The sequence below is a fragment of the Schistocerca americana genome, chromosome 5 (assembly GCF_021461395.2).
Source record: "Schistocerca americana isolate TAMUIC-IGC-003095 chromosome 5, iqSchAmer2.1, whole genome shotgun sequence".
NCBI lineage: Eukaryota > Metazoa > Arthropoda > Insecta > Orthoptera > Acrididae > Schistocerca > Schistocerca americana.
Window position 1 is genome coordinate 144,225,361 of NC_060123.1, and position 18,952 is coordinate 144,244,312.

The 18,952-nt window shown below is 40.0% G+C and overlaps 1 protein-coding gene across 1 annotated transcript in view; it reads left to right on the forward strand.

The window, feature by feature from the left end:
• Positions 1–651: 651 nt before the first annotated feature.
• Positions 652–18,952, forward strand: part of LOC124616770 (intraflagellar transport protein 74 homolog) — a 216,101-nt gene continuing 197,800 nt past the window's right edge. Inside the window, exons 1-2 of the mRNA XM_047145158.1 lie at positions 652–940; positions 2,025–2,210. Of these exons, the coding sequence (XP_047001114.1) occupies positions 851–940; positions 2,025–2,210 (276 nt within the window). The 5' untranslated portion in view covers positions 652–850. The remainder of the gene's footprint in view (positions 941–2,024; positions 2,211–18,952) is intronic.

Genomic DNA, 18,952 nt, shown 5'->3' on the forward strand with positions numbered 1-18,952 from the left:
CTATTTATATTATTATCCAAAGTGTCTTTACTGATAACTCGTAATTCTGCGCGTAGTAGATTTCACCTAGGCGCAAACTGCAACAATGGCTGTCGTGTAAGGTGAAAGCCTTGCAACTGTATTCTGCAACAACAAATAAAATAATAATTCGCGTTTGCCTTTTAGCGTAGTTACTTGCTACGGGCGATCAAGAAACTCAATTGTTTTACAATAAACTTACGCTGTCGGTAAACCAAATACAAACTGACAACAAAAATTTAAGCGTGCGTAACATTTCGCTTTCTGCCATGTAGTATTGTGTAGTGTCTCATTTGTTAACATGTCCCAATGTGATGAAGTAAATTTATTTAAAGCTGTGAATTTGTTAGGGAAGAGGCAGTTTTTAATAATTTCGACAGCTAGATAATATTTATAATTCACCGTTGATTCAAATGCATGTGCTGCAATTAGATCGTCTGTAATAAACAGTTGTGGTGTTGGGCGAATCAGTCGGCAACAGTACTGCCAAGACAATACAGAAATTAATACAATAAATACTTTTCTTTTTTAAGGAAAAAGTACCAAGTTGGAATAATGTAAGAGGCGCGCAGTTGAGCTGTGGTTACGCTTCATACAATCAACAAAAGATAGAGTTCTGTGACTTGACGCTGACAAAACTTTTGTATTGTGACTGCGTTGCTATAGTAACACACTTGCATTGCAATGGTAGTGAGCTTGTATCGACGTATATATGTTTTTTCGACGTCTGCTCCACGAAACCCCTTAAGTAAAACGGTGATCCACAAATATAAGACCTTAACGCAGAGTAAAAGATTTTGACATTTAAACTTCGTGAGGTTTATGTTCAACTATGTCGAGAATTTCCAGTGCCTTTTCTGAAAATGAAAATGTCCAGCTTGAAGATAGGCCAACATCTAGAAGAGGAATGGTATCTAGGCAGGTGGGTATGGAAACCGATTCCGTATATTTTGCAAGAAGAAGAGAATTTCTTATGTATCACGTTTGGATCATCATATAATTCGTTATTTCGAAAATCATATTTCAATCATGGCACATCCACTAGCACAAGGATTAATAATTTTAATTATATTCCATAATCAACCACGAATTCGGGAACTGATAAATTAACAAAGTACAGATTGAATCTATTGAGGCTAAAGATACATAGACAATTGAAACTACCATTCACTGAATGCATTCCCAGCCAAGAGTGTTCCCGTGATCTGACCTGATAGTTTTGTTTGGTGTGGGCGGAAAGTAAGTTAGTTTTGCTGTGAATGACGTAGTAGTTTAGATATTTCATGACAGATGCCCGAGGCTGCACGTGCTACACAAGTCAAAAGCTATTGCAAGTTCTAGTTTTCTTCAAATCCGCCTGTTTCGTGAAGTAAGAAGTGATTTCAATTCGTGAAGATTATTTTCTAGGAACCAAAGGGGGCAGGTTCTTTCCCCAGCAGTTTGATTAGTACATCCTGCTCACAGTGCAGAAAACTGTATTTGTAGGCAAACTGGCTGTGTTAGCTTCCCCTTGCTTTCCACATCTGTTTACCTTCTCAACTAGGATTCTCTACCATATTATCAAATTCCCATCCCTTCTCACCCACACCGAACACCTCTGCATCTCCTGTACTATCCATATACTAGATTCCAAAAACCCCATGTGATGTAGCTAGTGGGCTGACAAGCATTCTACCCCTTCTGCTTAAAGCCAAACACAAGCTATAGTTGCTTGATAATGTATTGAATTGTTGGAGTTTTGCCAGAAAAGATATTCCTCATCCACAGTTTTCATCTCAGTATGGACCTCCTCCAAAGTTTGTGTACTCATGTTCACTTAATGTTTTATGTCACAGTTTAGTAACTAGGCCTACTTTTCCTTTTCCCTTACTGAACAATTAATACATAATGTTTCATGTAAAGTATTTAAGTTTCTACATATTTAGTGGTCTTTCATGTTGACAGTGCAGTTGACTGAAAATTAACTTTCATTTTATCATTATTTTTCTGGATATGTGTTTTGACAGAGCCCTGTGATGGAAGAAAATGCATCCAGATCTGTCATACCTCACAGACCTTCAACTGGACGGCCACCTTCGGCATCATTGTACAATGCACGTAGTGCAATGCCAGGCACAGCATCAAGGCTAGCTTCATCTGTTTATCAGCCAGCATCACGTCTGGGAACAGCAGTAAATTTAGCTGGAGCACAGGTTTGGGAAATCTGGACATTCTGTTTAATTCCTACCACCTGACCGTCATGTGTATGCGTTAAGTGTAATTACAATTCATAATGGAAGAGAATATTCATATCTTCTGATGCAGTACAGGTTGATTGCAGTATTAATAATACCAAAAATGAAGGAAACGGCAGCCTAGAAAGAAAATTGACTGAAGAAAGAGTAAGGGACTTCTAGTTACAAAATTCATTACAGATAAATTTATTACTTGCCAGACTTTTTTATATTTTGCAGTTTACACTACAAAGTAGAGTGCTCAAGATTGCAACCAAAAATAAAAATAAAAAGAGAGACCACGGGGTGTGAAGTTACTGATCTGGTTATGCTGGTTCTGTTCCTTGGTAACACTGAATTTTCAAAACTGCTAATTCAGAAATTGATTGGTGCTGTAACCTAATAGCTCAGTGATGGATGCCACATTGTTGATTTAAATTTGGGATAACTTCACATTTATGAGTGTCCAAACACTACTGACGATGATCAGCTATTTTTATAGTTCAAGTAAACCAGGTTAGCAATACATTGGATGAACTCTGAACGATACTTGAAAGAAAATTGGTAGTCACAAATAGTTCTGAGAGTGAATCACTGGAGCTTTACTAACACATTAACACAGAATTTATGTGGGCAACTACAGCTGGACTGTTCAGTTAAGGTCATACAATATTTACAATGATTGGCTGTAAAAGATGTGCACACAGTTTTAATCTGCCAGAAAGTTTCATATTAGCACACTCTCTGCTGCGAAATTTCTTTCTGGGAATATCCCCAAAGCTGTGGCTGAGCCATGTCCCTGCAGTATCCTTTCTTCAAGGAGTCCTAGTCCTGCAAGTTTTGCAGGAGAACTTCTGTGAAGGTTGGAAGGTAGGAGACAAGTTACTGGTGGAAGTAAGGCTGTGAGGCCAGGTCGTGAGTCATGCTTGCAGTTGCCCATGAAAGGTGAGGGTCCCAAGTTCGAGTCTTGGTCTGGCACACAGTTTCGATCTGCCAGGTAGTTTCATATCAGTGCGCACTGTGCTGCAGAGTGAAAATTTCATTCTGGAAATATCCCCTAGGTTGTGGCTAAGCCCTGTCTTCACAATATCCTTTCTTACAGGAGTGCTAGTCTTGCAAGTTTCGCAGGAGAACTTTTGTGATGTGTGGAAGGTAGGAGGTGAGGTAATGGTGGAAGTAAAGCTGTGAGGACAGGTATGACTCATGCTTGGGTAGCTCAGTCAGTAGAGCACCCACCCGTGAATGGCAAAGATCCCGAGTTTAAGTCTTGGTCCGGCACACAGTTTTTGTGAATGTACTGCTTTGGCTAGAGATTTGCTTAAAGCAACCTCCAACCAATAACTACCATATGAAACCACTCCAAGAAAGGTGATGCATGCAATTCTGGGATTAAGATTTTAGAGTTTTTCAAACAATGGAGAATCCAGGATGGAATGTAACAACACTATGAAAAGGAAATTTGCTACTCACCATATAGTGGAGATGCTGAGACGCAGATAGGCACAACAAAAAGACTGTCACAAATAAAGCTTTCAGCCATTAAGGCCTTCGTCAACAATAGATGACGCACACACACACACACACACACACACACACACACACACACACACACACACATGTAAATGCCGCTCACACACACGACTGCAGTCTCAGTCAACTGAAGCCACACTACGTCATGTGTGTGAGTTGCGTTTGCTTGTGTGTGTGTGTGTGTGTGTGTGTGTGTGTGTGTGTGTGTGTGTGTGTGTCTGTCATCCATTGTTGACGAAGGCCTTAACGGCCGAAAACTTTATTTACAGCAGTCTTTTTGTTGTGCCTGTCTGTGTCTCAGCATCTCCACCGTATGGTGAGTAGCAACTTACCTTTTCATTATATTTTACAGTTTTCTTATTCAGGCGACAATGTCAGGACAAGAAAGGCATGCACGTGTATATAAGTATTTTTGTTAGACTGTTTGTTCCAATGATGGGCATAACTAGGTGACAGTTTCAGTTTTGTTTTTGTTTTTTGTTGTCTATTTTATTATTATTATTATTATTATTATTATTATTATTATTATTATTTACATGTCATGTTCTGTAGGACCAAAATGAGGAGCAAATCTCCAAGGTCCTGGAACGTGTCAGTACTCAGTAGTCCACTCTAATAGCCAACAAATATGACAATTTGTTACCTCTACTCCTTATGTTATTTATATTCATTACGCATTTTGTTATTAAGGCTCCTTGTAATCACTATTCATAAATGAAACCAAACCATTTTCTTTTCTTCCCCAAATATCAGGGCTGCTTCTCATGGTCTGAGAAACCTTGACGGAGTTTCATGTCCTAGGTGACTTGCTGTGCAATAAGAAGATCTTGGTTATCTAGTGACAGTGCTGAGGCAGCAGTTAGCTGCGAAGCCTGGCAGTTTCAATTTTTTTGGAACATTAATGCCTTATAGTACCCACAAAAATTTCAACCAGATTCTGCAGACGGTGCCATCACATCTTGAAATTAATGTACATCATAGGTAGTAATGCAAACTTCTTGGTACAATGATATTTGCAAAATAAGAAACTTACCAGCTACAAACAAAAACTACTGTTGCACACCTGGCAGACATGCAGATGTAAAAATGCAGTTCAATCATGGATTTTCAAAATTTTCTGAAATTCCTTCCTGAGTGTAAAGTTAAGAAAAAGTGATGAAGTTTATGTACACTGATGATGAAGTGATTGAAGTTAATCTATACCCTGGATGAGAACAAAGGGTATCAGAAATAATCAGAAAGCAATAATTGTCCTGAAGCTTAGTTTAAATATTATAGAGTACTCATAGTAAGAGGTTTTGGGTGGTGAATAAATTGAAGATGAGTGCTTTTATTACATAAGCTAAACTATCAAAAAGGAAATATCTTTCTACACTATTTTTTTCTGTTTATTTTTTCATGCCTTTCAGCATCTTTTTTTTTTTCGTATCAGTTATTCATCCCATTTACATTTTTTCTTTTCTTTTGTATTTGCACCATGTGCCTCTCTGATATACAATGGAAAATCTGTGCTGGAATAACCACATTGAGGAAGCTTTCTGCAGCAGACTGGCACATTTGAAAGTGGGAAAATTTCTTCATAAGATACAGACAAACACAAATACATTCATTCATGCACATCTCTCACACCCATAGCCACTGTCCTTTCTGCAGTGAGTTATGCTGTCAGCTGAGATGAGAAGTAAGGCCACACCAGAGCTATGACTGTGGTGGGCTAGGGATAATAGCAAAGGAATAAAGGAATATGCTGTAGTATAGTACTTCTTGCTGAAGTTTGCAGGGATGTGGCAAGGATTGCTACCTGCAGCATAGGGATTGTGTGTTTGGGGGGGGGGGGGGGGGAGGTTGAAGAGAAGCAGAGAAGGGGAAAGGACTATCCAGGCATGAGGGAGTGGGGGGATAGAAGGCATGTGTGAGGTTGGCTGGATTGTGACCAGGGAAAGGATGGGAGGGAGAGGAGCGAAGCAGAGAAGTGGAAAGAACTATATAGATGTTCTGGGCAGTCAAAAAGTATGTATGAGGCTGGAATTGGAACACGGAAGGGCATAGAGGCAGGTGCAGTACATGGACAAGCAAAGCTTGAGGTTATGGAAACAAAGGGTATTTTGCAGGGAGAGTTCCCACCTGTGCAATTTAGAAAAGCTCCCGTTGGCAGGAAGAATCCAGATGGCACATGCTGTAAAGTAGTCAAGCCAACCACACCATGTTGCACAATATGCTCAGCAGCTGAACAGTCCAGCTCTCTCTTGGCCACAGCTTGATTTGGCTGTTCATGTGGACAGACAGCTTGTTTATTGTCATACCCATGTATAATGCGGCACAGTGTGATTGCACCTTGTTACTTCCGTCTCATTCTGTCCATTAAGTTTCCTGACCAGGGGTTCTGTGCAACTTTTCCAAACTCTACCCCTTTTCCTAAACCCCTCCAGTGCTTTCCCCCCATTCCTCTTCCTTACCCCTCAACCCTTCTTCTAGAAGAAGGAGCCACTTGCTCTGAAAGCTTGCATACATAAAACCTTTTTTTATATGGGTGTTTTTCTGCTGCCACTTTGTGAGTAGATTTTTTATCTATCCAATTACATTAAAATAAAGTTAGGTTGATTGTAAATTCAGAAAATCTAAATAATATACCCCAACTACTGGCTGTTAAGTTTTGTAAATAAATTTTATTGTTCCTAATATGTGACATTGATGTTGACATTGAAATAAATGACATGACAATTACATGTTGGGCCAAGGAGAACCAGCTGAAGTGAATGGTGAGAAGGTGTTGAGTTTGTGGAGCAATGTGGATAGCATGTCATCACATTTGGTCCAGATCATGCAGATGCCATCAATGAATCTGAACCAAGGAGAAGTTTAGAATTTTGAATGGTTAGGAAGGATCCCTCTAGATGGCCCATGAATGAGTTGGCATATGATTATGCCATGCCCAAAGCTGTAATGCAGATTGGCTGGTAGGTGATGCCTTCAAAGCGGAAGTAATTGTGGGTGAGGTTGATTATGGTAACCAGGAAGGAGGTTATAACTTTGTAGTCAGTACGGCATTAAGGAATGTCGTGTTCAGTGGCAATAAGGCCATAGGGAGAATAGTGTTGAGGTATCAACAATTACGAGTTGGTTGCTGGGTACTAAAGGGGCAGGAACTGTGGAGGAAATCATGTTTGTCTTTTGTATGAGAAGGTAGAGTATGGGTAATTGGCTGAAGGCACTGATCCATGAAAGCATTGACTCTCTCTGTGAGGGCCCAGTGCCCATATACGATGTGACACCCTGGTTGGTTTGGTTTATGTAGTTTAGGAACCGGTAGATTGTAGGAGTGTCGATATTTATTCTGTTGAGGAAGATAGATTGAGAGGAGGGCTTGTGGGATGGACCTGGAGATTTGAGGAGGGACTGGAGATCCTACTGGGTTTCCGAAATTGGTGTCACCATGGCATAGCTGTAGGTATAGGTTACTGACAGCTGGTGGAGTACCTTCCTCAGGTAATCCCTGCTGATCATAACCACAGTGGTGGAGCCTTTGTTGACAGGTAGAATCATGTCAGAATCAGTTCTTAGGAGGGACATCACAGTTCTTTCTGTAGATATGAAATTGGTTTCCATGTTGAGGGATTTGGGGGCTGAATGAGCAAGGTTTGAGGTTAAGAAGTTATGGAAAGTTATCATGGTGTGAATCAGGGATAGTGGAATGAACCATGGTTTATTTTCTGTCTGACAACATCTAGAGTTGATGAATGTTCAGTGTTGGATTATTTTTCACAGTAAAATTCCTTACAATGGTTGAAAGACACAGAGCAACACCAGCTTGTGGACCCATCAATCAGCAGTGACTTAGCTGCCATGTGCTTTGCTGAAAAAATAAAACACTAGGAATACAGCAAGACTATTTGGTAAATTATTAAACAACAAACAGACATAAATAGTGATCCAAATGAAATTGATGCCAGCATAAAACAACTTTGAAAGAAATGGTGACACTAAATTAAATGATTACTTCCTTACAGTGACAGCAACCAATGCATCCATTGATAAACACCCAAATTCAGATGCATAAAATTTACGAGGGCCGTTCAGAAAGTAACCTCCGGTTGATTTAAAAAAATACACCAAGTTAAATAAAAATATTTTAATATATACATCTTACAACTACATCTTTGCACTATTTTTCTACATAGTCTCCATAGCGATTGAGGCACTTATCATATCTCTTCACAAGCTTTGAAATTCCTTCTGCATAAAAATCACCCGCTTGTGCCTGGAGCCAGCCTGTGACCGCATCTTTGAGCTCTTCGTCGTCATCAAACCGCTGTGACCCGGGCCATTTCTTCAAATGCATGAAGAGGTGATAATCACTTGGCGCCAGGTCTGGGCTGTAAGGTGGATGGTTGATAACGTCCCACTTGAAGGACTCAAGAAGGGCCGTTGTTCTGCGAGCAGAGTGAGGACGGGCGTTATCGTGCAAAAAAACGATACCGGAAGTCAGCATACCACGGCGTTTGTTCTGTATAGCCCGTCGTAACTTTTTTATTGTTTCACAGTACACGTCTTGATTAATGGTCGTACCACGTTCCATGAATTCAACCAACAACACCCCTTTGGCATCCCAAAACACCGTTGCCATCAGTTTTCTGGCAGAAAAATCTTGCGAGGCTTTTCTTGGTTTGGTAGGCGAATTTGAATGTGCCCACATCTTTGATTGTTCTTTTGTCTCAGGGTTCACGTACTTAATCCAGGTTTCGTCACCGGTCACGATTCTGTTTAACAATGGTTCTCCTTCGTCCTCATAACGTGACAGAAAGTCTAATGCAGAGGCCATTCTTTGAGTTTTGTGGTGGTCGGTAAGACTGTTGGGCACCCATCGTGCACAGAACTTACGGTAACCCAATCTTGCTGTCACTATCTCCTACAAGAGAGTCTTAGAAATCTGTGGAAAACCAGTAGACAACTCCGACATTGAGAAACGTCGATTTTCACGAACTTTTGCATCAACTGTCTGAATGAGTTCGTCAGTCACCAATGATGGTCTACCACTCCTCTCTTCATCATGAACGTTTTCTCGTCCACTTTTAAATAAACGTACCCATTCACGGACAACTCCTTCACTCATAACTCTTGGTCCGTACACGGCACAAAGCTCACGATGAATAGCTGCTGCAGAATATCCTTTGGCTGTAAAAAACCTTATGACAGCATGCACTTCACATTTGGCGGGGTTTTCTATTGCAGCACACATTTCAAACCGCCACAAAAACTAAACTAGCGCAGGTACGACGTTCACTCGACCACGGCTTGATGCCGACTGACCTGTTGAGTGCGTGAACGCACAGATGGCGTCGCTACTCCCCCCACAACCCGCACTGTGACCAATCGGAGGTTACTTTCTGAACCGTCCTCGTACATGTGCAGACAACACAAGCACCTTCAGTAGATGTTAATTTAAAAAATAGACCCCTAACAACATTATATAATTCATGAACATACAAAAAACTAGTAATCCTCCTGGGTATGATGGTGTTTGTTGTAGAATACTAAAATCTTGTGCTGACTTGATAGGATTACCCTTACAATCCTTTTTGTAATCAGTGATGAAGGACATTTTTCTTACATGGTTAAATGTGCTGCAGTAACAGCCAAGTCTTTCTCACTCCTTCCTATCTTTCCAAAAATGTTTCTGTAAGTGACTCATAATAGAATACTGACTCATTTAACTGAACATAACTTGTTAATTGCCTCTCAGTTCAGCTTTCATATAGAATTCTCCACAGAGAAAGCAATACTAGATCTCACAATTTAAATGAAAGCAAACCTACACAGGAAAAATTATCCTGTTGGTATATTTTGTGACCTTGCAAAACCTTGGATTATGTGGATCATAAAACTTTATACTCAGCAAACAAAAATGTTATGGGAGTAATGGTATTCCTTTTCATTGGACAGAGACCCACTTTCATAACAGAAAGTAGAGGGTCTCATTAACAGACTGTGCTGCGGGCATGAGACTAACCTCAGTTTTTGGGGGCATAACATGTAGTGTGCCACAAGGATCACTATTGGGCCCACTCTTTTTCTTAGCCCACATTAATGATCGTCCAGTATCTTTAAAGGGTGTTCCGTAAACCTTAATATTTGCTGATGACACAAGCATACTAAACAAGGACCCAAACTCAGCATTAATAGACACAGTTCAGATGGTAGCTAGAGACGTACAAGTGGTTTGCAGCTAATGGATTAAGACTTAGTCTCACAATGCAGTTTTATAGAAGCCATAATGACTTGTTAGCATCATAAGTAGACTTTAATGATCATACACTAAATAAAACACACTGTGTAAAATTCCTTTGGGGCCAGTCGTACTGCAAGTTAAAATGATAATCTAATCAAATTGTTCAGTTCAGCATGTTATGGCCTTAGAAGCATGTATCATCATGTAGACATAAAAAAGAGCATTGGTTTATTTTGTATATTTTCAGTGCTCTTGTTGTATGAAAATTGTCTTCTGTAGCAGTGCACCTAAGGTACATGAAGTGTTTATCAGAAGTGAGCAGTGAGAATATTGCCACGAGCTGCAGTGCACACAATGTGACATAATGGTTAGTGTTGCTGACTGGCATGCTGTGTATCACCAGTGCAAACTCTACCACCCCCAGTTATTTGTTATCAGTTGTAGAAGATTCCTAAAATATCTTATGTTTATAATGTTTTTCCATTCTGGAATATTTGATGTATGTATAAATACCAGCGTTCTGAAATATTTGAAGTTTGTATAAATAGCTGCACTCTCCATCCCGGAAATCAGTTCTGTTTTGGCTTAATCCAACTGGTGCTCATAGTAAATGTGCTTACAGGGGTAAGTGTTGTATTTCAGTGATGACACTGCTTTAAGATATGGACTTGATTCTAGTTATGACATGACATGTGTGCAAGTTAGATATTTCAGCATCTAGGAGAAGCCCTTTACTGATAATAAGAATCAGTTTTGACTGAACAATGATTTGCACTGTCACAATACAAGACACAAAAATAATTTCCTTGTTGACTTAGCCTCCTTGTCTAGGGTTGAGAGTGGAGTTGTGTATAGTTTGTGACGTTCTGACCCAGTTTTCACCTGGGTGCAGGGAGCAGATGAAGCAAGCTCCCTCTACCGAAATGCAACACGTTGACAGTTGCAGTGAGTGACTGTGTGGCGAAAGCAAGCAGCACTTTCCTCACACGGTGCTGGGATTATACACATGTTTACTGCTTTGACACTGCATGATGGTCACTTCAAAATGGCTTGGGTACACACAGACACTGTACTTTTAGATCACCAGCCGGACTCAGGGATTGAAAAATTATGTTAGCTACTTAGCAAGTAGCAATATTCATTCTAAAACCACACGACAAGTAAGCTCAAAAGACAATCACTACAATCATTATTTAATACATCGTAATTCTGCCCCTCGACTTGATAACCGCCTGAATTTGGTTAAGGATGTGAGTCCACAAGGTTGTGCAGCTATGTCACATCCAGGTTAAGTCACTACTGAGGGTGTGATTGTGCAATCACACCAAATTGTGGGTATGCTGTGTCAGCATTTTACCCACTGCTCCAACATGTCCCACAAGTTTTCTATGGGGTTCACTTCAGGTGATATTCTGCAGGTCAGTCAAGATGTAATAAGGTGTAAGAGTGTTCATAAAACCAGTCACATGTTCTTCCAACTTTTCTGTTGTCATCTTTATGTGCCTGTGTGACTGATGGCCTCTTGCAAGCTGACTAACTCTAAATGCTCATCGTATGCGCTTCCTATCGCAATGTTCTCTCTCTAACAGATTTCGATGGACCTTCATTCACTGCCTGCAGCAATTCCTGTTGGGTTTGGAAGTGATTTTGATTCACAAGCTGTGAAATTTGTCTCTGGTCCCTATTAATGAGAATCTTTTTCTGAAGATAATTCTGATGTTGTGTTCTGTGGTCATGTGTGTTACGCCCTTGCTTGTAGACGAGTTGAACAGGTCCCTGTGAAACACCAACAAATACAGTAACTTCATACACCATATGGCCTAAGGCAAAGCCATACATGATTATTACTTTTTGTCCCTCTGTTATGTCCTTCCATTTACCCATGTTTACGTACAATACCCACTTGAAACATGAATGTCCCACTGATCACCATTGCCTTTTGTTCACTTAGAGGCATGGTGAGTGCGATCCGGTCACAGTGCCAACTGTAAAGGCGTAACATTTCCTCTGTGTGTGCACATTGGGTTGACCAATTTCTTGTCTGGTGAGTTTATTAATGTGCTGTAACTAGGACCCAGTATTTGCAGATGCTGATATACATTGTCTTTGAAAAATGTTGTTGTAGTCAAATAAATATTAAGATCCCAATATCATATGAAAAACAGCTGTATTGTGTAATGATGGAGGCAACAGCATTTTCCAAGTAGCAGCTTTCTTTACAATTGAGCTGTCATAACCATAAATAGCATTAAGCAGTACAATAATATGAAAAGGATAGATTGCTACTCACCACGTAGAAGGGGCACTGAGTTGCAGAAAGGTACAGAAAAAAAGAATGCTGCAAAATTTTCAACTTTTGGGGAAAGTCTTCCTTCAGAATTAGGTAACTCACACATATTAGCATAACAACAACAACTCATACATACATGGCTATGGGCTGTGGGCACTGAGGCCAGACTGTGACTGCATCTGATATGAGCATCTATCTACTCGGAGTGGGTAGTGGGGTAAGGATGAGGCAGGGGGAGGGGAATATCAGAGTACAGGTGAGAGAAGATACTAGTGTTCTCTGTGGCATCATGCAGGGACTTGGTAAGGTGAGGGTAGGACTGCTCTACAAGCAGCATTAGGTGGCTGTGCTTGGGGGGAAAGGCCAGGGGGGAAGGGTGAGGACAGAAATAGAGGAGAGGAAAGGACTATGTATTTGTGTTGATGAGATTGATAGAAGGTGTGTGTAGTACTGGAGTGGGAGCAGGGAAGGGGACAGGCAGGTGGAGTGAAGGGCTTGCAAAGGTTGAGGTCAAGGGGTTACAGGAATGTAAGATATGTTTGAAGAAGAGTTTCCCACTGGCGCAATTGAGAAAAGTTGGTGTTGTTGGAAAGAATCCAGAAGGTAATGGCTGTGAAGCAGTCACTAAAGTGAAGTGCATCATGTTGGGCAGCATGTTCAATAACATTGAGGTCCAGATGGCTCTTAACCACAGTTTGGTGATAGTCACTCATGTGGACAGACATCTTGTTAATTGTCATGCCCATGTAAAATGAAGCAAAGTAGTTACTTGTAAGTTAGTAGAGCAAATGGTTGCTTTCACAGGTGGCACTGCCTTTGATCAGGTAGGAGGTGCCAGGACTGGAGTATGTATTAGTGGGAGCATGTGTGGGATAAACCTTGCATCTGGGATATGAATCATGAGGTGAGGGGTTGGGACAGGCATGGATATTGCATAGGTTGGGTGGGCAGCAGAGAATACCACTGTGGGAGGAGTGGAGAGGATGGTGGGAAGGATATTTCTCATTTCAGGACATAGTCAAAACTTAGTGGAGAATATGATTCATTTGCTCTGGTCCTGCATGGGATAAGTGAGGATTGTAAGTGAGGAATGGTATGTGACTCAAGAGACAAGGCATGAGAAATTTATTTCTGGACAAGTTTGGGAGGGTAATTTCAGTCTGTGAAGCCAGCAGTGAGATCCTCGGCATAACTGGAGAGGGGACTGCTCATCACTACAGATGTAACAACCACAGGATGCTTCTTGATGTGGAATGGGTGGCAGTTGCAGAAGTGGAAGTTTTGTTGGTGGTTGGTAGGTTTGATGTGGGCGGAGGTACTGATTTTGCCATCCATAAGGTGGGGGTCAACATTGAGGAAGGCACCTTTTTGGGCTGAGAAGGACCAGCTGAAGCAGATGGTATAGAATGTGTTGAGGTTCTGGAAGACTGTGGAAAGGATGTCCTCACCCTCAGTCCAAACAATGAATCTGCACCAAGTGAGTGGTTTGGGGTTCTGGATGGTTAGATAGTTAACATAGTATGGTGCCATGTGGATGTGCATTTTTGTACCACAGATTTGTTTGCACATGTTACCTTCAATGGAGTAGTAATTATGGATGAGGACAAGCTCATGGTGATCAGCATAGTCCTGCAAAACCATATACATCAGGCCCTCAACCTCCTTCCACTACCTCTTCTGCATCTGTAAAATTCTCCTGCTCTGCAATCCCAAATTCCAGCAGGCTATCTTCCAGACCAAAACCCTTGCCCTCCAGGAAAACTAGAGCAGCATGCTTGACTGTTGAATCTGTTCATTTGTCCACCTCACCCTGCTATCCCTCCCCCTTCCCACCCCCCTGTCTCTTCTTTACACCTCTATCCACTGCAGGTAGATTGCTGTTCGCATCAAACACAGACCTTAATGCCCTTGTTGTTGTTATTGTTTTTGTTGTGGAAAGTGTGTGTGTTTTCTTCTGAAGAAGAAGTTCTTTGTCCAAAAGTTGAAATATCTGCAGCAGTCTTTTTCTTTGAGCTTGTCTGTGACTCAGTGCTTCCTCTATATAGTGAGTAATAAGCTGTCCTTTCCATATTGTTGTTATTCCATCCTGGACTTCTCATTGTTTGGTTAAGGGGTACAGTGATGTTTATTTTTTAATACAATATAATTGAATCAAAAAAGAATGCTGGTGCTTCAACAGGCAAAAGTTAATAAATATTTGTGTGTCTGTAGCCACAGTTCACTTGTACATAAGTTCCCCGATCATACTGTAACCAATGGTAGAGTCTTTAACCCTCCGTTACTTGCGCGATAATTTGTGACAATGTCACTCGTGTGGGTGACTGGTGTCATGCACAAAGCAAGCTGTCTATTTGTATACTTTGAAGGGTCTTTATGACTGGTTTTATGATTTTTTTATTAAATCTAAATATAATACATTTAATATTTGTACACAGTATAATATATTCTAATGTTTGAAACAGTTTGACCATTTGAAGAACAATACCTTCAGCTGAATTACTGGCATTACATGGTCCCTCTTGTTGCTTACCGATGTACAGTTTTAAATTCAAAGTCTAAGCTGTTTCTACATCAACCAAAGCAAACATTTTTAAGCCATACTTTGCTTGTTTGCTAGGAATATATTGCCTGAAGCTGTTCGTCAACAGTAAGATATCCACTAGGTGAAAAATATTTTTGGCAATTGTTCGTGAATAGTTCAAGTGCCTCGCCAATAACTCTGATAGCAGCCAACTTGTCAATCTCTCTGCAAATACCTCTATCACGGATATTATCAAACCTCAGACATCTCAACAGAAACTTGAATCGGTTTTCACTTATGCATAAAAAACATGATTCAAGCCGTTTCCCTTTGAGTTATCCCACAATATCAATATACTCTTCCTAGAACATCTCAAAGATCCACATAGATATAACAAACCAAAGAAAGCTCTGATCTCTATCACATCTGTTTCTTTAGCGTCCCTTTCCGTAGAGAAGTTACCATGAACTTAATTGATGTATATATTAGTGCGTGTTGTTATAATGCTTATTATGTTTTCATCCAAGAACAAATACAGAATTTCTATTTCTGTCTTTTTTTTATGAGCTTGATTTTTTGATCCAGGGAAATGTGTAATAAAATTACAAGATCTGCTTCTAACACTGTTAGGATATTTGTTTTTCCTTCGTTTAGTTATTCCATATTTCTCTAAAAAATGCATCCTCTTGAGTTACTTCTTCCTGTGATTAATATTCATAATTTTCTGACACTTCTTGTTCTGTTCCTGAATCATGGCCGCTGTCATGAACAGAATCCTCAGTCTCTGAGTCAGCGTTATCACTGTGAGCATCTTCATCACTCAGCTCACTGAACCATTCCAGCCATACATTAGGATCTCTACTAAACTCTGTCCGAGGTTTTTTGCCTTTGGCATTTCTTCCACAGTTTAAAAATAAAGAGAATACTAGGTAACATGGAAGGTAACAGCAATCAGTTTTAATACGTCTAAATTTACGCGCGTGAAAGATCGATTGAGTCTAGGAAAGCAATAAAGTAATACAGACTTACTTTGTTTCAGATTGTGGCAGCAGAGCTCGCGCGGATGACAAGTGTCCTCCAGACTATAATAATGTTTCATAAACAATGTATCTTTCGTAACTGAAAGCCAACAATGATTGGAGCTAACAGCCAGAGAGTTAACAGAAAGGTGTTGAAAATGGCGTGAACTCAATCCAGCGCTGTCAGACAAAACTGAGCGGGAAAGTCATGTGGATGACAAGTGTCACCTGCGCGAGCAACGGAGGGTTAATCATCCAACAATTAACTGTGAAAATTACAGTTTTGTTAGTGGTGGGCAAAGTACAAAGGACAACTAAAACAAGCAGAAAGATTTATATGTTCAGTAAACTAGATAAAAAATCAGTAGTGTCATATCTCAATGAGGAACTTGAAACTTTCAGCACAGGGTATGAGCATATAGAGGAACTCTGGCCCAGAATTAAAAGAAATGGTGACCATGCACTTGATAGATACATACCCAGAAGAACAGTTCATAATGGGAAGGAACCTCCATAGTATGCAGTCACTGTAAATAGTGTCTAAAGAAACAGATTACTGCACAGTGGGTGTAAAAAAAAGTGTAGAGCTAGGCATAGGGAGATGCTAAATGAAACACGTTTGGCTGTCAAGATAGCAACACATGATGTTTTCAGTGACTACCATAGCAGGATATTGCCAAGTGATCTTTCACAGAATCCAAAGAAATTCTGGTCATATGTAAAGGCTGTTGATGGCACCAAAGCTAGTGTCCAGTCCCCAGTGAATGAGGCAGGAACTGAAATGTGTTAGTAACACAAAAGGTGAAATGCTTCACTTCATTTTCAAATGTTCCTTTGCAGAGGAAAACCCAGAAGTATTGCCCCAGTATACTCCTCGCACCACTGAAAACATGAATGAAACAAGTATTAGTGTCAGTGGTGTTGAGAAGCAGCTGAAATCATTAAAACTGAACAAAGCTCTGGCCCTAATGGAATCCCTGTCAATTCTATACTGAATTTGTGGCTGTGTTAGCCCCTCTTCCAACTGTAATCTACCACAGATCTCTCCAACAAAAAATCGTGCCTAGTTCTTGGAAAAAGGCACAGGCCACACCTGTCTACAAGAAGAGTATTAGATCCACAAAACTACTGTCCAATATCCTTGACATCAATTTGTTGTTGAATCTTAGAACATGTTCTGAGCCCAAAATAATGAGGTACCTAGAACATAATGATCTCCTCAATGCCAACCAGCATGGATTTCGAAAACATCGATCATGTCAGACCCAAATCACATTTTTCTCACATGACATACTGAAAGCCCTGGAGCAAGGCAAATAGGTAGATGCAGTATTTCTTGCTTTCCAGAATGTGTTTGCCTCAGTACCACACCTACGCCTATTGTCAAAAGCATGATCATATGGGGTGTTGAGTGAAATTTGTGGCGGGATTGAGGACTTTTTGGTAAGGACGCAGCACATTATCTTGGATGGAGAATCATTTTTAGATGTAGAAGTAACTTTGGATATGCCCCAGGGAACTGTGTTAGGACCTTGCTGTTCATATTTCATATTAATGAACTTGCAGACAATATTAATAGTAAAGTCAGGCTTTTTGCAGATTGCAGTTAGATAATGAAGTACTATCTGAAAGGAGATGCATAAATATTCAGTCAGATCTTGATAAGATTTCAATGTGGTGCAGAGATTGGCATCTTGCTTTAAATATTCAGAAATGTAAAATTTTGCTTTTCACAAAACGAAAAAACATAGTATCGTATGACTGTATCAATGAGCCACTGTTGGAATTGGCCAACTCATACAAACACTTGAGTGTAACTCTTTGTAGGGGTGTGAAATAGAATGATCACATAGGTTCAGTTATTGGTAAAGCAGCTTGTAGAGTTCAGTTTATGGTAGAATACTGGGGAAGTGCAATCAGTCTACAAAGGAGATTGTTTACAAATCACTCGTGCGACCAGTTCTAGAGTATCGCTGAAGTATGTGGGAACTGTATTAAATAGGACTAATAGGGAATCTTGAATGTATACAGAGAAGGGCAGCATGAACGATCGATACTGAAGGAAGTGAACTGGAAGACTCTTGAATATAGATGTAAACTATACCAAGAAAGCCTATTTACAAAGTTTCAAGAACCGGCTATAAATGATTACTCTAGGAATACTTGAACCCTCTACATATAGCTGACATAGGGATTGTGAGAATAAGATTAGAATAATTATTGCATGCACAGAGGCATTCAAAAATCATTCTTCCCACACCCCATGTAGATGTAGATGCATAAAATGATTGATGTGCAAAGCATGCAAGAACTTCCACCATAATACATTAGTGAAAGATCTTGCTGATAATCCTAGAAAATTCTGGTCCTAAGTAAAATCATTAAACTTGATCAAGGCCCTCACGTACCCGTCTAGTGTGGCAGTGAAAGGCACCAGAAGGAAAGCTGAAGCTTAAAAAAATCATTCATGCAGGAGGATTATAGAGACATACTATCATTAGACCACTGTACAGTCTCCCATTTGGAGGACATAGAAATAGTCGTACCTGGTGGTGAAAAGCAGCTGAAAGAGGTGAAATCAAATAAGTTGCCAGGTCCACATTTAATCCCAACTCGATTTTAAGAGAATACTTCTTGGCTTTGATCCCTAATCTAGCATACATACATTAATCCTTCTTCCATAGATCATGAATACGACATTTCGTGATGATGTGGAACGTGTCACTGAACATAAGTTTTCTTTACACAAAATAATTAATTAATTAATTAATTTTTTTACAGTTACTACTTCATATCTAAGAATTCATCTATTGAGTAGAAGGAGTTGTCATTCAGAAATTCTTTTAATTTGCTTTTAAATGTTGGTTGGCTATCTGTCAGACTTTTAATACTATATGGCAAATAGCCTAAGATTTTTGTGGCAGCATAATTCACCCCTTTCTGTGCCAAAGTGAGATTTAATCCAGAGTAGTGAATATCATCCTTTCTTCTAGTGTTGTAGCTATGCATTTGCTGTTATTTTTGAATTGGGGTGGATTATTAATGACAAATTTCATAAGTGAATACATGTATTGCGTAGGTACTGTGAATATCCTGAGTTCCTTAAATAAATGTCTGCAAGGTGATCTTGGGTGG